This window comes from Fukomys damarensis, unplaced genomic scaffold (assembly GCF_012274545.1).
Source record: "Fukomys damarensis isolate Sample0158 unplaced genomic scaffold, DMR_v1.0_HiC HiC_scaffold_30, whole genome shotgun sequence".
Taxonomy (NCBI): Eukaryota; Metazoa; Chordata; class Mammalia; order Rodentia; family Bathyergidae; genus Fukomys; species Fukomys damarensis.
In genome coordinates this window covers 49,059,262-49,079,490 of record NW_022900942.1, presented here as the reverse complement: position 1 = coordinate 49,079,490, position 20,229 = coordinate 49,059,262, and the positions used below count along the sequence as shown (strand labels likewise).

Below are 20,229 nucleotides of genomic sequence, written 5' to 3'. Positions count from 1 at the left end.
AGGCAAAGCACAATCTGTGAGATGATAAAAATGCACCATGGATGCAGAATGCATTGCTGGAACTCTTGAATTGTTCAACAACTGGCAAATAAAGAAAACTTTTTCAGAGATACCAAATATTGAACTGGCCAGAGTTTTCTTTAGAAAAACATCTCTCGGATGGAGTGTTTACTGTGCTATCTAGATGAATTTTGCAAATAGAGAGGAGGAATGCATTTTGATTTTCACATAGCTGATGATTGTGTTACTGGAATTTAGCAGCCCTCACGGGTTGTGGCTAAAAAATGGCAGGAGCTCTTGGGAGCCACACGTCTTCTCCAAAAACCCCACAGCTCCTGAGAGATATTCCTTTAGATATACTAAAAATTACACAACTAATGAATATATGTGGCCAAAGATAACGTATTTGCCTTTTCCTTTCTGATGAGAAAAATAACACCAAGATAGAAACTTCTGCTTCCAAATTCTAAATTTATACAGGAAGTGGCTATATAATATCACTGTTCTCAGGTTTTACCTCTTTCGAAATGACTATGTCCAAGGAGCCAAACCTGCTCTAGGTTAGCTGTGGCAAATGTTGACTCTCAAGGAGAGTTCCAGAAAATTGAGTTTACAGAGGTGAGATGATGAGGGATAGAGCAACAGCTTGAGAAAGAAACAGATAAAAGTTGGTTTCTTTTTCCGTATCCTGAAACAACTATAGCTGCTCTTCATGAGGCTGGCGAAAAACATTTTCAATTCTGGGAACGTGATGAAGACACCGGTGGGTTCTGTCTACAGGGCACCATGGAGCACAGCTGACACAGAACAGTAGCTGTCGTTTAAATAGGGTTTGATAATTGGGACTATAACGTTTGAAGCAATTATTATGTCAAACCAGCACTGTCTGACCTCACTGCAGTCTCCTACATTCTGTATCTCCCTGTTATGTTTTATCCCAAGTAAACAACTAGTTATCTAAACGTATACACACATTCATACACTTTAAGAAGTCCAAGAGATTTTATTTATTATACAACTATAATACACAGCAAACATAAAGCTCTGGATGTGAACAGGAATCTCCTAATAGCATTGACTGGTTTGCTTTATAACTGCACTCTCTCACTTTTACCACTAGGGTGCACTAAAGTAGCAATTTACTAGGCAGACATAAAGAGTTAATGAAGTTTCGCCCTAAGGTTAATTCCTGATTGAGGACTATTCATTGCAACGTTGTTATTTAGTAAGACAATTATTGACAGTATGTAATATTAGTTGATGATAAAATGATTTGGACGAATTCATATCCACTCCACTACCAAGAAGATAGCTTGTGAATACAAAGGATTTGCACTATTATTTTGCTTACCAGTGATGACACTTAACTGTCTGTCTATATGAGAAATAAAGCAATTCTAATAAATAACAGTAACACTGTTCTTCTGCTTCTGGATTTCTATTTAAGGGCTTTAATTTCCATGCCACTGATGTTTTTAGATTTTTCTGTCTGAGATGTTTTACACATCCGACTTAATAGTTTGAATAATGTTCATCATTTTAGTTATCCCCAAACAGTGAGATTGTTACAAGCAGGAGACAGAATCAAATTTGTAAAATAATAATTTTAAGCATCGAGAAGGCCGGGGATTTAGCTCAGTGATTCCACCACCTGCCTCACAAGCACAAGGACCTGAATTCCATCCCTGGTAACAAAAACAAAAAACAAAAACATCGAGAACTACTAGTAGCCTAATTTATTCTCAGCTTTGTTTTTCCAAAGGATATCTGAATTTTATATTAAGGCACAGGTTTACCCCAACATATTAAGCCCTAATTGTAAACTTGAGGCACTGTGATAGGGATGGGAAATGTATTTGCAACTTAAACACCTTTCTGACCCTAATCACAGAGGTTTACAGATAACCTCCTATTTCAGCAGTATAAGATTCAACAAATTATAAAACCCTGTCCCAGACTATGGGACTGTAAGAGAGGCAACACGGGTCTTCATATCATTCTTTGTTTACAAAAAAAGATGTAACAATAAGAACTAAAGAAGTGGGATCTGTAGCACTGTCATCATGGTCAGGACAAGATCAAGTGCAATGGAGGTGTTGTCACATCTGTTGCACAGTAGTTTAAAGGTACTTTATCACCTAAGGAGCTGCGCATTTAAAAATTGCAAAGTGGGGTCAGGGATTTAACTCAATGTTTCCACCACCTGCCTTGCAAGTGCAAGGTCCTGAGTTCGATTCCTAATACCAAAAAAAAAAAAATTGCAACTTTTTTTGCAAAATGGAGACCTTTAAAAAAATCTGCTGACATTTTATAGTCACTTTATAGCCTTCTTTCCTTATTGTTGTTTGGAAATCACAGAAGTATTAATGTAAATGACTTTAGATTATTTTGTGATAACATCATCATTACAATTTTCAAAGATTCTCTAGATATGAACACTCAAAAACTTCCATCTCTGCTACAGGTAACAGCCAATCTGTTTTTCTGAGGATTGATACATTCCTAATGTTTTAACATTTCATGTGCTGACCAGCTTGGCCCCAGTGGTTACTACTTTCATTTTGTCCCCAAGAACAGCAGCATCCCCATGTGCATCATCATTACTGCTTTATATTCTTCAGATAAGGCAAGAAATTGAAATACAGCCTAATCTTGTACATGTAAGCTGTCATTTAAGCCATACAGAATTTAAGTAATTGTTCAAAACTCTTGAGGTTTAATGCTAGTTTTTCACACCACGATGGCTGCAAATTTGGCTCATTAAGTCACAATGGAAGTTTAAGAGAATTCTGGTGATTTTCATAACAAACTAGCAGAATCTGGTGCAAGTGAACATGTTCTGTTTAATAGTAGAAATGCTGAACCGACGTGAAAAGAGCAAGGCAAAAATGATGTGACATAAAGTTTCAGGGTTAAGCATTCTTGATACAGGAGAACAAAGATTTTCCTTTAATTTTCAGAGTAGGACTGCAGAAATTCTTTGTGAAAATGTTTTTCTACAGAATGTCTCCAGAAAGGAATACTCCATTCATATTTACAGGACATCATTTAAAGAGCAACAAATTTTGCTATTTTTCAGAAAATTAAGTTTACAGTTTTCTGAAAATTAATTTACCAAACAAAAATTAATTTCTGAAACCTGAACGTTTGTGAATTAATTTCTAAAACTTAAACTTTGGGAAAAGCAAATGAAATAACTGAAGTTCTTATGATCTTCATCTGGCAGGAAAGCTACAACTGCTCCATTATGCTAATTAGCCTAATTATTCTCTACCTGGACCATGAATAGTAATTAGAGGAGAAATAATATGAGTGAAAAGTGAGCCATTTGCCACACACTGTGTGGAGATTATATATATATATCAATATATCAATATATATATATATATTGATATATATACAGTGATATATATATTGATATATATATATACAGTGATATATATTGATATATACAGTGATATATATATTGATATATATACAGTGATATATATATTAATGTATTCATTTTACTACACTGTGTATATTATTATCCCCTACTAAAGAAAAAAGGAAATAATTTGCCAAAAGTGGCAGATAGGAAATGAGTGCTAGATTTGAAATTTTACATGTGTTTCTCTGGCTTCCAGCCTATTTTCTTTTAGCTATAGCATATGCTCTCCACTCTGAATTAAATAAACATAGTAATCAGCAGCTATGTATCTGTGTTTGCGAGCAATACATGTAATGCAATATCGCACTACAAATTGTGTCTATACACATAAATGCAGATTGTTCTCTCTATAGATAACACTGATTTCCCTTTTAGCTCTGAAGTCCCACCAGCTACTTTTATTTTACATGTAGCAAGCAAGAGCTTTGTACCTTAATCCTTTCATTGGATCTTGACTAAAGAAATATTTTTGAAAAGGCAGCTGTGCTTAGCTTATGATAAAATACAAGTAATAGAAGACAGTCAGAGGACAGTGATAGATTTACTAATGGGAAGTTTAGGCAAAAATTGAAAGGAGTTAAGAAAAAAAGACAATATCCTGAATTTGTTTTATATTACACCATTAATTCTCATGTTACTTTCTAAATTACTAAATATACCTACATTCAACTTTTAGAACAGACATATTTTAAGTTCAAACATAAGTGATATTTAAATATCCACACCTCTTTTCTATTCTGTTAATGCAGATAATCAACAGTTGGCTATAATAAACTATTGAAAACTATATACATATATATGAAAATATATTCAATGCACCAGTAACAATGAATGTATATAGAGATGCAAATGTGGAAATAAAGATCTACAAGACAAATAAACTGAATAAAATAATTGTGATAGCCTTTACATATTCCTAAAATGTGTCATTTTATGTGGACTTTCAAGACCTTATGAGTAATAGAATGCATACACTCCAATTTTATCTAAAATCAAATCAGATTGCAATGAATCAGAACTTGTATATTGCCTAGATATTTCAAGGAATGATATACTGCAGATAGAAAAACCAAATAGCATTCAAAAGTTAATCCAATATTAAAGGACCACCATTTCCTGCAGAGTGAAAACATAGAAAGAACATTTGCAAAAAAGGCAAAGTAAATAAAATGACCACTAATTTTATTGAGAATACTGTTAAGACAATATAAGACTGCTCTAATGATTAGTTGTATAAGTAGGGTTTCTTGGCCATGTAGAAAAAGAGAGAGAAAAAAAGTCAATAAACATAATCATGCATGCTCTATGACCTGATGTGTTAGAAAAAAGAATCCTAAAATTAATGGGAACCACTACAACGGCAGTCAGTATCTAGCTAATTCTACCAGTGACTAGCCAATTCCAACATCATTTCTGAGCACTAAACTGATCCAATAATCTATGACCCTAATAGCACTACGCCATTCCGTTTCAAATTGCATTTTATTTTATGCCCCATTAATTGAACATTCATATTAATTTTAAAGTTAGACTCCATCCATTGTAGAGTCATGTGCACAGTTTTGCTGGCACTGGCCCGGGTTCTTCTCTCCCCCCCGCCACATTGAATGACTATGCCATAAAATGACATGTTCCCTAATTAGGATTCAATTGAGAAATACCAGTGGGAAAAAGTTTAGATCAAAAAGAACATTCCTGATATTAGGGCAAGGTGATAAAATTTTAGATGCAGAAATATAAAATAAACTTGGGGGAGGAAACGGAGGTTCACATAGAATATTCTCCAGAGAAACTGGACAATGCTTTAGACTGTTTGGATTTTCATAGCATTCTTATCCTAAAATGCAGAAAATGTCTTAATGATGTTCACAGAAAATGAAATATTTTGGAAACTTATTCGACAATTTATTGTTAAGTGTTTAGCATGTGCAATGGCAATGGATCAGACTCTCTATATTCATTTACACAAACAAGATGAGAGTTTGACTCATGCTTCTACTTCAATTAAAGGTCTCTAACAAATGCACTTTTAAGATTCAGGGTTTTTTTATATCTGATTTTTTTTTCAGCTTTAATTGAGTTTATTAGTACATTTTAGGGATACAGTATAGTTACATTCATTGTTGGGATCTTGCACCTCTACATGATTCAGTTATTTAAATTGCTTTTGGCACCTAAACAGATTTGACAACCACAGTATGGACAATAAAATCATTTTTTTCCTTTTTGCATAGTTTTCTTAATTAATTACAATTGAACTTATATATTCCTATCTTACAAAGTCCTATCAAGTTCAGATAGCTATTTTCATGAATATGCATAATCATAAGAGTGCATAGTTAGCGATATTAGTAGGCCACTGTATAATTCTTTTCTATCATTTCCCAGAGGAATAACTCTGGCTTAGGAGACAGGCAAAATGAGTATATTCAGTAATATTAGTCTCTATGAAAATATCTCGTGACGGTAGATCATTACCATTAGTCATGATAAGAACGTCTCCCAGGAGGTACAGGTCAAAAGAAAGTTTATGTGGCAGAATTATGTAAGGAAACTTACAATAGTGCCTGCCCACAAACCATGCAATTTGGAAACAGCCAAGAAACAAAACCATAGAGAAGGAGAGATAAATACAACATGTATTAGGGGTTACTGTGCAACTACAAAGATTCTATATGACCCTGGCAATATAGCAAAATATAGTTATGGAAAAGAAGCTATTTCTTATGCTCAGTAGCTAATTTTCAAACATATGTACCTGTATATGAAACTTTGAGCATTTCACACATTTTTCTGTATCTGAAAAAAAAATGGATCCAGACTGATATTGTGTATCAATATAGCTGAAAACAGTTCATATAAAGGTAGCCAAAAGCAAAGTTCAATAAGAATTTCAAAACAGAATATTATTCTGATGATAAAGGACATCTCATGTACACTTTGCTTATACTGGAAAGGAATAATTTACTGTTCAATTTTGCTAGAAAGGATAAAATATCTATAGTAATATAATTTCATAATGATTTAAAATCAAATAAAAAGCTAGATTAAGATATCTAAATCAAACTATAGCTATAATTAGATATTTCAGATATATAACTCTGTCCTGAAAACATAAATATTTCAATATCCAATAGTTAATTAAATCTGCATTTCATATAATTTACAACAAAAACACTAAATATTTCCATTTTTAAATGTTCAAGGGCATTAGATCTATGAAAAATAGCATGTATTTTTAATAATCTATTCTGGAAAATAACATATCTTTAACAGTCTATTGTAGAAAATTAAGAAATGCATATCTTTCAGGACAAATGTATTTAATGTAAGGCATAGTAAGAAAAGTATATAAAATTGTCTTATCCATATCACTGTAATGGGTGAAATAGGAAACACCTAAAAATATCAATATGGTTAGAAAGGGCAGAAATATAAAAACTGTAATGATAGTATAAAAGTTCATATCTTCCAGTCCATAATTCATATAGTACAACACACTAAATATATGCTGCAAATATCTTTTCCTTGTAGATATTTAACTTGAGCTACCACAGTACAGAAGACATACAAACTTAGAATTATATGACCAAAATAAGGTGAATAAAAATTAGAGTTTAAGTTTTGGGTATAATCATGATACGGTCTAATTCATATTCAAGATAGAATATTTGTAATTATTTTACTCCACTTTATAAGGTAAACATAAAAACCCAAAATTCAGACGTTTTCTTTCTTTTTTTCTTTTTTACTTACTGCTTTGTACGTTCTTTTTTGTCCAGCATGTTTCCGAATTTGTTCTCCATTCGGCCCAGTTTCCACATGCATCGAATAGATAATGTCAAAGAAATCTTCCACCACTGCGACCCTCCGTAAAGACAACTTTTCATCTACCCCCACGCCATCCTAGACAAAACCAAACACACACAGATTAATACAGTCATTTGCATTTAAGGCACAACGTCAATTAGGTTGAAATATTTAGATACTACTATGAACCAAATTATCTACATTAGAAAACTTCACAAATTTTTAAATAATATCCTATAGTTTTGTGCATTATTTACATAAAGAACTGTAGTAAATAGGAGGTCTAGATAGTAAATGTGAATCATGCTTATCCAAAAGTTCCATCTTTCGAGTTTTAAAGATGACTTACTTTTAACCATCAGTATAACTTTCTTACAACTTTCCAAAATTGTTTTAAAGCCTATTAACTTCATTTCCATAATGTAATTCTAAAGACTGATTCATTCATCTAACCATTTTTGCAGTTTCTGAGTCCTGGAAGTAGCAATTACAGATAAAAGAGATAACAGTCTCTAGTCTCAAACATAATATGAGCTATGAAAGAAAATGCATCAATTATCAATATTAAACTAAGATACAAATGTTTTAAATGTTAAAAATATGAACTCTACAAATTGCCTCTGTGTAAACTGTGGTTTGTTTTGTTTTGTGACAAAGTCTTGCTGGGTACAAGGCTGGCCTTGAATTCATTATGTAGCCTGGACTATCCTCAATCTCAAGGTGTTCCTCCTCCCTCAGCCTCCTGACTACTGGGTTTACAGGTACCTGCCACCACACCCCAGTTATCTATGTATAATTTATGGATCTTCCACCGAGAAACTGAGTACATGTACACATCACTTAAATCTCTCTAAATTTCTGTTTTTATGGCTTCAAAATAGGGATAATAAAGTCCACTCCACAGAATTATTGTAAGAATTAAATGGAATAATGTGTATGAGTGACATAAATCCAATGTTTGACATATAGTGAACGTTCCATAAGTGGTAGACCCTGCCATTTAGATTACAAAATAAAAATATAAGAAAATAGAAAGGTACTATAGGCATTCAGAAAATGAATGCATCACCAACTTCTCAGGTAGCTCTTTGAAACATAATTGGTATAGGTGGGGGTTGATGTAGGCATAAACCATGGCAAGATAAGTATCACACAGAGCCAGCAGTTCGCATAGATGATAGAAAATAAGAAGTTAGGGGTAAGCCAGGTGTTGTGGCACATGCCTGTAATCCCATCACTCGGGAGGCTGAGGCAGGACGATCACTGTGAGTTTGTGACCAGCCTGGGCTACACAATGAGTTCCAGGTCAGTCTACATAGTGAGACCCTGTCTCAAAAAAACAAAAAAATAAAATAAAATAAAATAAAAATTAAAAAAAAAATGAAAGAAAAAAAAAGAAGTTAGGGTTGAGGTAAGGAAAAAAAAAATCTTACATGGCCGCAAAATGGAAAACCTTTCTGCTTCTGAAGACACACACACATGCACACATCATTCTTATTTGAACCCCAAAGTGAAGCATAAAGCAACACGACAGAGCGATCAATGCTAGCACAATGGAGTGACTAAGAAAGATCATGTAATCAGTGAGTGCAATGGTAAGATCCTCAATGAACAGCATTTCCAGCAAGCTGAGTTTACTGCAAACCATGAGGAAGTCATTTGTGTTACTTTGGTTTTTATTTCCTTTTATTTTTTCTTTTTTAAATCTAGGCCTGAAGGCAACAGTGTCAAGGTGAAATACCCAAATGATCCACATGTTAGGGTACATAGGGTCTCCCACTTTGTTGGGGTAGAAGTAAGTGTCCCTTCATGAAATATCGGTGATACATGTTGCTTGCAATTAAGCTCCTGACTTTTCTCATCTCTTTTCTTGAATATATTGAGGTATCTGTCCCTTACATGGGTTCCACTGACATCATCACCTCACTGCCTTGTAACACAAGACCAGCATGCATCGAGAATGTAAAGACACTGCATGAAGCTTGATAGTGACCATCCTGAAAAGCCATTCAACTTAGATGTCAGTGCCTGGGAAAATAACATCTCCTGTGCCTCAATCTGGCACTCTCTCCATTTTTAGAGAATGTCCATTTTCATTGGCTTAGAAATTCAAATTCTATCAATGAAATCATCTATGAAATGTTGTCAACTTGGCTTTCAGTCATAAAATGTTTATTATCCAGTCAATCCCTTTGATGAATAACCATAAATACAGTAACATTGTACAGTTATTAATTATATATGGGTTTACATAAATTAACATATTATTTGTTCCCGGGGCCATTTGCATATTTGCTCAATCTCTCAGCTAAACACTGAAACGACAGTTTATTTACTCATTTTATCAAGTATCCAACAAAACCTAAATAGTGCCTAGGCCTTTACTAGTTACTAGAGTCAACCAGGTTTAAAATCTAATCAGGGGTTTTGGGAGCTTACTGTCTACTGCTGAAAACAGATGTTCAGTTAATGATTGTTACATTGGTGTAAATATGTCCTGAGGCTTCTGTGACAAATTACCATAACATGAGCTGGATAACAAGAGAGAAATTTCTTCTCTCATCATCCTGGAGATCCTAAGTGCAAAATAGAATTGTCAGCAGAGCTGCACTCCCCCTGGGAAATCCAGTGGTGAATCTGTTCCTGGCCTCTTTCAGCTTCAAATGGTTGCCAGCATTCCATGGCCCTGGGCTACATCACACTGCCTTCTCTTCTGGTGACTTGTCTCTAATTTCTCTCATCAAGACCTTTCTGATGGCCTTCAGGTAATTCAAGGTAACTTCTTTATCTCAACATCCTTAAGTTAATTATATCCCTAAAGACCCTTTGTTCAAACAAGGTAATAGTTTCAAATCATAGTAATCAGGAATTGTTATGTTTGGGTTGCCATTATTCAACCAACTACAGGGAGTGTTAGCACACAGAAGGTATAGACTGCTATGACAACGTGTGCTGCAGATGCTTCATAACCATTCAATACTTAACATTCTTTCAAGAAGTCAGGATTCTAGGGCTCATCAAGATAATATGAAATCACATGAATTTAGGGGAGGGAAATGGTCTATAATCCTTTATGTGTATCAATTACTTTCAATTGATTCAAGCTCCATTCACACCATATTCCATAATTAAAATTCAAAAATGTCTTCAAAGTTTGCCACTACAATATAAATGACTTGAATGTTCATGACGAGTTATTGTTAGGGCAATTAATCAAGAAAAAGAAAGAAAGGGTACCTAAATTGGAAAAGAAGAAATGCAAACTGTCTTTTCAGATTCTTTAAATTTCACTTTAGAGATGACATGATCTTATATTTAGAAAATCCTAAAGGATCCACAAAGCTTAGAATTAATAAATATGTTCATAACTATGCATTGATATAAATTATACTTCTCATCATTTCTATTGAACAATCAAATTGAATTAGACAAAGTAATTTCATTTAGTAAGACATCTAAACAATAGCATTGTAGGAATAAACTTAGATGTAAAGTTAACAAAAGAAGTTAAGATTTGTACACTAAGTACTAAAAATATTGCTTAGAGAAATTTAAAATGAGATAAAAGTGGAAATATATCCCTTGTACATAAATCAACATACTTAATATAGTTAAAATGATAATTCCTAAAGAATAACTTATAGAACCAATGCCATCTCTTATCAGTATTCCAGCTAGCATTTTGCAGAAATTGACAAAGTGATCCTAAGAATCATATATAAATGCAATGGAATGAAAATAATTAAAAATACTTTAAAACATATTTGGAGTTCACATACTTAATTTCAAAGCTTGATATAACAACAATACTCTCATGCAAACAAATGAAGCCAGAACTCTACCTATCCCAATACATCAAAATCAAATCAAAATGAATTATAGAGCTAAAAGTAAGAACTAAAACTCAAAATTTTTACAAGAATGCATAAGAATAAAATGCTTATGACCTTGAGTAGGGCAAAATCCTGATAGTTATAGCATCAAAAATAAAACAATAAAAGATAAATCATAAATAATTACATCAAAATTTTAAATATTTATGCTGCAAATGATCTCATCAAAAATTGAAATGAAAACCTATATAAATTGGGTAAAATATTTGAATATCATTCACTTATTAAGGAACTTTCATTCATAATACATGAATACACAACTCAATCATAGGAAGTCAAATAATTTAAAAATTGGCAGACTCTAAGTAGATATTTCTCCACGGAACATGTTTGAATGGCAAATAAATGCAATAGGGCCGGGGATTTAGCTCAGTGGTTCGGTGGCCTGCCTTGCAAGCGCAAGGACCCAAGTTGAATCCCCAGTACAACAACAAAAAAAAAAGGTTAAAAAAAAATGCAATAAAAGACAATCAATATTATTAGTCATCAAGAAAGTGCAAATAAAAACTGCAATGAAGCACTCCTTTCACATTAAGTGGATTGCTAAAATCAAATATGAAGAGATTATGTAAAGAAATTGTAATTCCTATGGATTGATGGGAATGTAAAATGATGCAGTTGCTTTGGAAACAGTTTTGCAATAACCAAAATATTAAACATAGGCTTACTAGATGACTTACTTGGCCTACATCAAAGACATTCAAGAAGAATGTTGAAATAGGTCCACATTTGCAAAGTGTCTTTTAGAAAGGAAATAACTGGTCAAATATTAGATGATGAGGATGTTTGCAATCCTCTGAATGTATTAAAAGATTGAATTGTATACTTCAAATGATAAATTGCCTGGTATGTGAGATACATCTCAATTATTCTGTAAAATATATGCATTTTGAGTTCAAAGATGGAAGCAAAGTGAGGAGAGACTCATGCAGTGTGTACTCAAACAGTCTGCAAACCTATGAATGCAGAGTAGAAATGAAGAGGCTCAGTCACTAACGTACTGGCAGTTGATATGTTGTGCTACTGAATGTTATATTATTTATTATTATAAATTTACTGATATAAAACATGCACAGTGTAAAATTTATAAAGATAATAAAACCTACTTTCGTGAAAAAAAAACCTACTTTCATGATAAGTTGCACATGCACAACTAAATTTTATAGCATGTTTTCATAACTGGACAACTGACAGTTTTAGCTGAACTATAATATATCATGTGAAATTTCATCTTAACCTGAAAACAATTTCCCAATATCTTTTTATGAGCAAGTGTAGTATATGATTTGCTGTTGAAGTGTTTCTTGCTCTTTGCAAGTTTTATTCAGTAAATTGCAACTTCACTCAACTTCTGTACTAAAACTGAACACAAAATATTCATGCACTGACTGTGATATTTGGTGAGTTTTGTGGTATAAATGATTCTATGATGCCTATTCAATCCAGCACTCTAAAACCACTGAATCCAGACTTGAAGATAAATGCACAGAAATGCATTAACCATATGTTATATTTGACATAGTCATATGGACCAGAATAACTAACTACTCCAAGGATATACATAATACAACATTGTAGTAAAATAATTAGGCAGTAGTAACTTTGAATATGTGTTACTTGTTAACATGAATCACTTAACTTTTAATTTTTAATAATGGTTATGTTTCACATATGGCTATAAAATTTATTAAAAATTAAGACGTTCACATGAGTCTAGTAAAAGTCATCCCCAGAATACCACTGTTGTTATGTCATTCAAAATGAATGAATCGCATATTTACTGAATTCAGGGATTACTTTATAGAGTATATGAAAGACAGAGAGAGAGACAGAGAGAGAGAGAAAGTCTTAAACAACAACAACAAAAAAACCCAACAAAAAACTCTTTGATCTAACACAATACATCACTGTGCCATGAAATATATTGATATTACTAGAAAAACTTTGTGGTATCAAAACTAATCAAATTTGCAGCTTACATTTATGATGGCAAGTTTGTGCTCAACAAAAGTATTTGCTTATTGAATTTCTCATTCTACTGCACTAACAAATTAAAATGATGTTGAGAGGGAGGGAAATTAAGCCAAAAATATGAGTCAACTTATCTTAATTCTTTAAGCTTACTATAAAGAGGTGAGATGTTAAACACAGACCTAAAAATCTGAAGAAACTATATGAAATGGATGAATAAGAGATGCCATGCATAGTAATATTAATATTATTACAATAAAATCAAAATATCTTCTATGTGAAAAGAATGACATGCACATTTACATGGTTCTTCTTTCTTTATAGGGTCTATGCAGAAGATATTATTTCTGAGTTTCAAATTCAACTTTGAAATTCTGACTTCCTACTGTATGATGAAATTAGACAATAAGAATTAATATAGGGATAACCACTATGTGGCCTATCTCTCTCTTGCAATCCTTCCTGACAATGAATCAGCAGAGGCCTATAGCAAGGGGTGGATATACAAAGACACTGGCATATCACTGGAACATACCATTCCAACCAAAGCAGGAAAGCTTGTGAGACTTCTCCACTCAACTAAAAAATTGCATTTGAAAGTCAAAAGTTTAATATATCAAAGAGAATATCCACTTAATCTTTACTTAAATTGTAATAGGAAAATCAAACTAAGGCCAATATAGCACATTTATGTCTAGGAATCAAGAGATTTAACCTTTTTCCCCTTAGAGAAGCCATTATCAATCAGATATCTTAGGTGGCAACATGGTTGTCATAAAATAGTTGGTATTACGAGAGAGGAATTAGAAATAAACAGGAGAGCAGCCAATGCATATACAATGGAACAATGGCATACTACAGACAAAATAAGATAGAAGGAAATAATGTAAATTTCCAGCACTCAGTTTTGAAAAACATTCTAAATTCAAGAATATATGGAGACTACCTTTAAATAATCTAATTTCCACAATCACATTTGAGCTTCTATTTATACTGAAAGTTCTATCTATCCACATATATCCAATCTTATTCAAGCACAGGGGCTATTTTTTAAAGTGACCATCTGCAGCCCTAAACTTTCCTTCAATTATAAAGAAACATCATGCCACATGACCCTCAAGACTTCAGATTTAATTTAAGCCATATATAAACATATATAACAAAACATCTGGTTGACTAATTCAGAAGAAATGTTCCAAATACAAAACTTTTATTTTTATGTACTGATTATTGAAGAATTTTACCCTATTATGTGTAAAATAGTATGTTTATATAGCAAATTAAGGATTTTTAATCTACAGCATTCTTTTGCTAAAATTTTCCAATGGGCTTGAGTTACTATATCTTTAAAAAGTAAAACAAAGAAGTAACAATATTTCAGGGAATAGAAAAAATAACTATAACATAAAGACAAAAATCATGTATTTCAACCTAAAGCGCTGCAGACTAAAAGATATATTTCTTTGAAAAGCAAATTATACAACATTTATTAACTTTGCACCAGCTATTCATTTGCTGGACCACAGGAAATTTAATTCTGCTCATTCCAAACTTGCTGATACACTCAGGAAAACAGGAGTGAGTTACAAGTTTATGTTTCTTCAGTAAGGAGATAATCACAATTATTTATATAGAATATCAAGGCTCTTTCCAGTCCAAACAAAACATCATGTTACTAGGAGGTCAATCCCTGTCAGAACAAAAAAGACTGGAGAAACTGCTTGGCCATATGCTCATATTCTGGAAAGACAAGCTCGGCTTGTCAGATTTTTGTCTTATATCAGGGGCTTTTCATCACTGACATGGGCTGCTGTTTCTCTTAAAGCACGCTGTCATTCTGAGGTGCTGATTAACCCACTATTTTAGACTATATATTTCTCTGCCTTTTCATTATTTCACTGTCCTAGCACCTACTAAGCAGTTTATGTAGTAGCCCCTTCTCCCAAAAAAACAGGTAACAACTAAAACGTTCTCCTTGAAAAGTTAATTGTTTAATATGAGGTTAGAGTTTATCTGAAGATTTAATCATGTGAGCTATCTCCTTGGTCCATCATTCTGTATAATTCTCTACTTAGCTGTGATTCTAAAGAGCAAACTCATCTTCTTATGTTTTCCTTTAACTAATAGACCTACTCATTGTGTAAGAGTAGTAAATTTCATTTTATATATTTGCAGTTAAGAACCAAAAAAATCAACTAAAAATGATTTTTAGTGGTGTTAACATTCATAGCACAAAAGTAGGTTAAATGATGTATGTGCCTATGGCCAATAACCTATAATGTATGAGTGTATTTGGAAAGGAATGCTGAAAAAGATTAAAAAAATATTTTAAATCACTATTAAGAAGACAACCTTGTGGGTCACAACTCCACCCCAAAGCACTTTTATTTTAGAAAAATTCTGGTGGCAATCATTTTGTTAGGGTACATATACTTTTAAGATAAGAAGTTTTTGACCTAAATACCATGCAGAGAACTAAAATAAGAAAAGAAAGATTATTCCTCACTTCCAAATTGTTCAGAAGAGCTTCAACAGAATTTCACTGAGGATTTTTAGTCAGCAAAATTTATGATTTAGATTCTATATCAAAACTTTGTTATCATAACTCCTACATTTTATTTCTGATTGATATTCCACAGTGTGGCTATGCTGCAATTTATCTATTTTCCAGTTGATAGAAAAGTGGGTTGGTTCCATTTTGGTATTGTTTTGAAAAAAGCTAGTACAGAATTGTAATTTGATTTAGTTTACAGCATACTCTACCCAATGACCTCCTTAAGTGACTATGGTTGGTGATAATTATTTTGAAAATTCATTTTTTTCTTTAAGTTTATTGGTACATTTTAGGTACACAGTACAGTTACATTCGTCATTGGGATCTTGTACCTTTACATGACAGGTCTTGGTTCTCATTTTTTCCCCTTGTCCCTGCCCTCCCTTCATCCCTCCTCCCCTCCCCCTTTACAAACACTTCATTTCCATTTTTTCATTTTCTCATATTTTTTCCATTTCCCTTGTTCCCTTTCCCCTACCCTTCCCATTTTCCCTACACCATTACCCCCTTCTTCCTATTTCACATTGTCCATTATATCATTAGGATCTTATGTACTATTATAGTTTATTCACATCAGAGAAACTATTTGGTATTTACACATATGTGACTTATTTATTTCACTTAGGAGTATATCCTCAAAATTTAATACCTAGAGTAGCTCTGGTATATAGTAGATGATCCATAAATGTGCAATTATAGTTTTTTTTTTCTATACCATCTGGGTAAATTGTAGAACTGCTTTGCCAAAGTCCAGTCCATGCTATAGACTTGGCAAGTGACACCACATTACACCTCTTCGAGACAGACTACCATACTCTATGTTTATGACCTAAATTGCCTTTGAAAATTTCCTTATATTTATCTGGGCATAGATTTACTCTTCTGAAATATGAAAATAATTATAATATTATATATTTTGCTTTACTTGAAGAGTAATTGAATTTTTCCTGGAATTTAATAAGCTGTATTTTGATAAGTTTAAGAAAATGTACAGATGGAAAAATGGTCATATGAAAAGATGCTGTACATTGTATGTTATTTGGGAAAAGCAAATTAAAATAATGAAGTACCACTACATGCCTATTGGAAAGACCAAAGTCTGGAACACTAATGCCACCAAAATCTGGTATAGCTGTGGAACAACAAGAATTCTCATTCATTTTTATAGTCACTTTTGAAGACAGTGAAGTATTGTCCTAAAAAGCTGAACCTTGTCTTACACTACAATCCAGTAATCAGATTCCTTGGTATTTACACAAAGAAGTTAAAAATTTATGTTTACACCACATTCTACACCAGCATATTTATAGCAGCTTTATTAATAATTTCCAAAACTTACAAGCAGACAAATTGTCCTTCAGTAGAAATGTGGATAAAATGCACAATCTCCAGACAATGGAAAATTATCTAGCACTAAAAAGAAATGAGTTGTCAAGCCACGTGAAGCATGGAGGAAACTTAAATGCATATTGCTAAATAAAAGTGACTACGAAAGTACTACACACAGTTGGATTTGACTATACAACACTGTATAGAAAGTTAAATAAAAGATTTAGTGGTTACAGAGAAAGGGTGAGATGAATAAGCAAAGATTTTTAGGACAGTGAAATTTTAAAATATGATACTGCCATGGTGGGTATATGTCATTATACATTTGTCCCAACCCCAAAAATGTACAATACCAAAAGTGCATCTTAATGTAAACAATGACTTTTCAGTGATAATAATAATCAATTATTTACTAATTGCAAAAAAATTACTCTTCTGGCAAGGGATATTGCTAGTAGGAAAGCTATGAGTCTCTGGGGAGCCCTCTGTACTTTGGCTCAATATAGCTGGGAACCTAAAATCTATTTTTAAAGGGAAGGGGAGAAGAAAGCCATGGGCCCCATTGAGAGTGAAACCTTGCGGAGGCTGCAGAGTTACCCAAGTGAACCAAAAACCAGTTCAAGTCATTATTTTCATAATCTAAACTTGGCCATTTAAAAAACGCTGACAACTCACAGAAAATGAAAACATAAAAAGAAAAAGTTTACATTGTTTTAGAGCATGTGTTTCTGAAATATTTCTTCTTTAAAAAATAAATCATATTGGAAAAAAAAAATCTGCAAAGACAAAATACATGATCTTCCTTTAATATTCTGGACCTTCTACTGTACAATAACTGAAAAGAATGAACAAATATCAAAGTTTAAAATGCAGAGTTCTCGAGGTCAGGAAAATTTCTAGGGTCCTATGATCAGTAGGCTATTAAATATGAAACAGCAACCAATCCATACAAAGGACCCTCAAAAATAAAGGTATATATGCAATGTCAAGATGGATTAGAAGAAAATCTGACTATTTGCAATAGGCAGGGCAAAGTGACCTGTTTTACTTTGATTTAGCTCTTCTTTTGGGGTTGGGGGGGAAGAAAGCCCCACCTGATTATTGATTCCTTAAGAATATGACTTGTTTACTACAATAGCTCTGGGAAAAAATACTACAAACCTCTATGCTATAGAGATTGCTATGTAAATTGTACTTATAATTTTATAATTTCCTTTCTACAATCATCTAGCAAATTTTGTCAGTCTAACATACAGTACTTTTTAAAAAACTTCTTTAGTAAGGGTAATACAGGTTTTGGGGCTTTGCCTAAAAATACTGTCATTTTTGTCTCTTCTTTCTTTTATTTTGTTTTTGCTGTACTGGGGATTAGACCAAGGGGCCTTGTCACTGAGCTACATCTCTAGCCCTTTATCACTTTATTTTGAGACAGGCCTCAAAAAAATCATCAAATTGTTCAGGTAGAGCTCAACCTTCCTATCTTCTTTCTCAGACTTCCAGGGTGCTGAGATTAAAGGCCTGGGTAAGACTCTTTTTTTTTTTTTTTTGGTACCAGGGATTGAACTCAGGACCTTGTGCTTGCAAGGCAGGCGCAGCACTACTGAGCTAAATCCCTGGCCCAATATTCATTCTTGAGTGGTCCTTTACCTGGTTATATAAATCTCTATTGCCATATACTTGCTCTGAGAATCAAAATCTATCATTTTACTGCCTCCTGACTTTCCAGCCATTGACATCAGACAAACTGTCATTCCCCAAGGTTGACCTTCTCTGTCTGGCTGCTTTGAAATATAATGTGTGTGGTTATGTGTAGTTTTGCTATTATTTTTTTAGTAGAAAAGGAAACATAGACAGTTAAAATAAACTTCCTAAAATTAAGAATGTTATTTTTATATCTGAGAATTAGATTATATTTGTGAATATTATAAATAATACTGCTATAAATATGTTCACATGTTAGGTACACCCATGTGCTCATTTCTTTTGGATATATAAATAGAAGTAGAATTGTTTGGTTATAGAGTTTATTTATTTTCACATGACACTGTTTCCAGTATCATGAAATAATCACAAAATTTTAGAAGGCCAGGAGTAAAAAAGCAAGATAAACTTCTCTTACGTGGCCTTAATTTATATTTCTTCCAACATATATTGAGCTTCTGTACTCCGATGTTCAATTCTATCATATCATCAACATACAGTAAAACAATGACTGTGCTAGTGTTTGATATGTACTGCTGACTGTACAAAACACTTGCCATATATTATTTCTTTTAATCTTCATAATATGCCTCTATTATTCCCATTTCACAGATGAGGAAGCTAGGGCTCAGACAAATGAATATATCCCCCATGGTCGCATATCTAGCAAATGATGAGATAAAATAAATATGGCACAGTTGGGGATCATTTCAGCTGGTCAGTGTATTTCAGAAACAGTCATTAGTCTGAGGAAATGCACAGAGGTGCACATGAATCACAATATTTATGAAGTACTACATGTGTCAGACTGTATTATAACAAAGAAACCTCAAGATATTTTAGTTTAAATAAAACAAAAATTCAATGCACTCTCATCTAATAGCCCAGGGATCCAGAGCTAGCAAGGTAGATCTGCCGACTGGAACATGTGGCTGCCAAGGTCAAATTTTGATTTCCCAGACAAAAATAAAAGTAGAAAGAATTACAGAAAGTTGCAAGCATCACTTCTGCTTATGTGCCATTGGCTCAACCATAATCACATTACCAAACCTAGAAGCACAGCGGACTGGAAAAGGTGATCAGAAGACTGGTCACTGGTGGTCATGTGTCCAGCTAAAATTTAGAAGGCTCAGTTAGTAAAAGGATGAATACAGTGAAAGCTAAGAAATACTGGAAGTCTCTGCCTCTTTCAGTAGTTGTCTGCCAGAACAGAGGACATGTGCAGAAATGTAAGGAGAAACAGCAAGAAAAGTAGCTTGTAATCCAATCAGTAGTGGCTTGGATGCCAATCTGAACAAAAGTCAGCTTTCAATAGTTAAAAAGACTCTTTAAAAAATTAATCGAAGTATGTGCAGACAAAAGAGTACATATAACAAATGTACAGCTTGGTAAATTTTTGCAAATTAAGCACACTCAACTACGGGTCATTCAGATCAATAAAGAATAGCAGTACCCCAAAAGTTCCTTTATGCCTCATCCCAATTACCCCCTTGTGCATCTCCCAAAAGATAATTCCACCTACTTCTCAACATTGACTAGTG

At 33.2% G+C, this 20,229-nt stretch overlaps 1 protein-coding gene across 4 annotated transcripts in view; it reads right to left on the bottom strand.

Annotated features, from left to right (window-relative positions):
• The window catches only part of Nol4 (nucleolar protein 4), a 318,444-nt gene that overhangs the window by 239,036 nt on the left and 59,179 nt on the right, over window positions 1–20,229 (bottom strand). For all 4 annotated transcript variants that reach the window (XM_010638080.3, XM_010638082.3, XM_010638081.3 and 1 more), the window contains exon 2: window positions 7,187–7,336. In XM_010638080.3, the coding sequence (XP_010636382.1) occupies window positions 7,187–7,336 (150 nt within the window). The remainder of the gene's footprint in view (window positions 1–7,186; window positions 7,337–20,229) is intronic.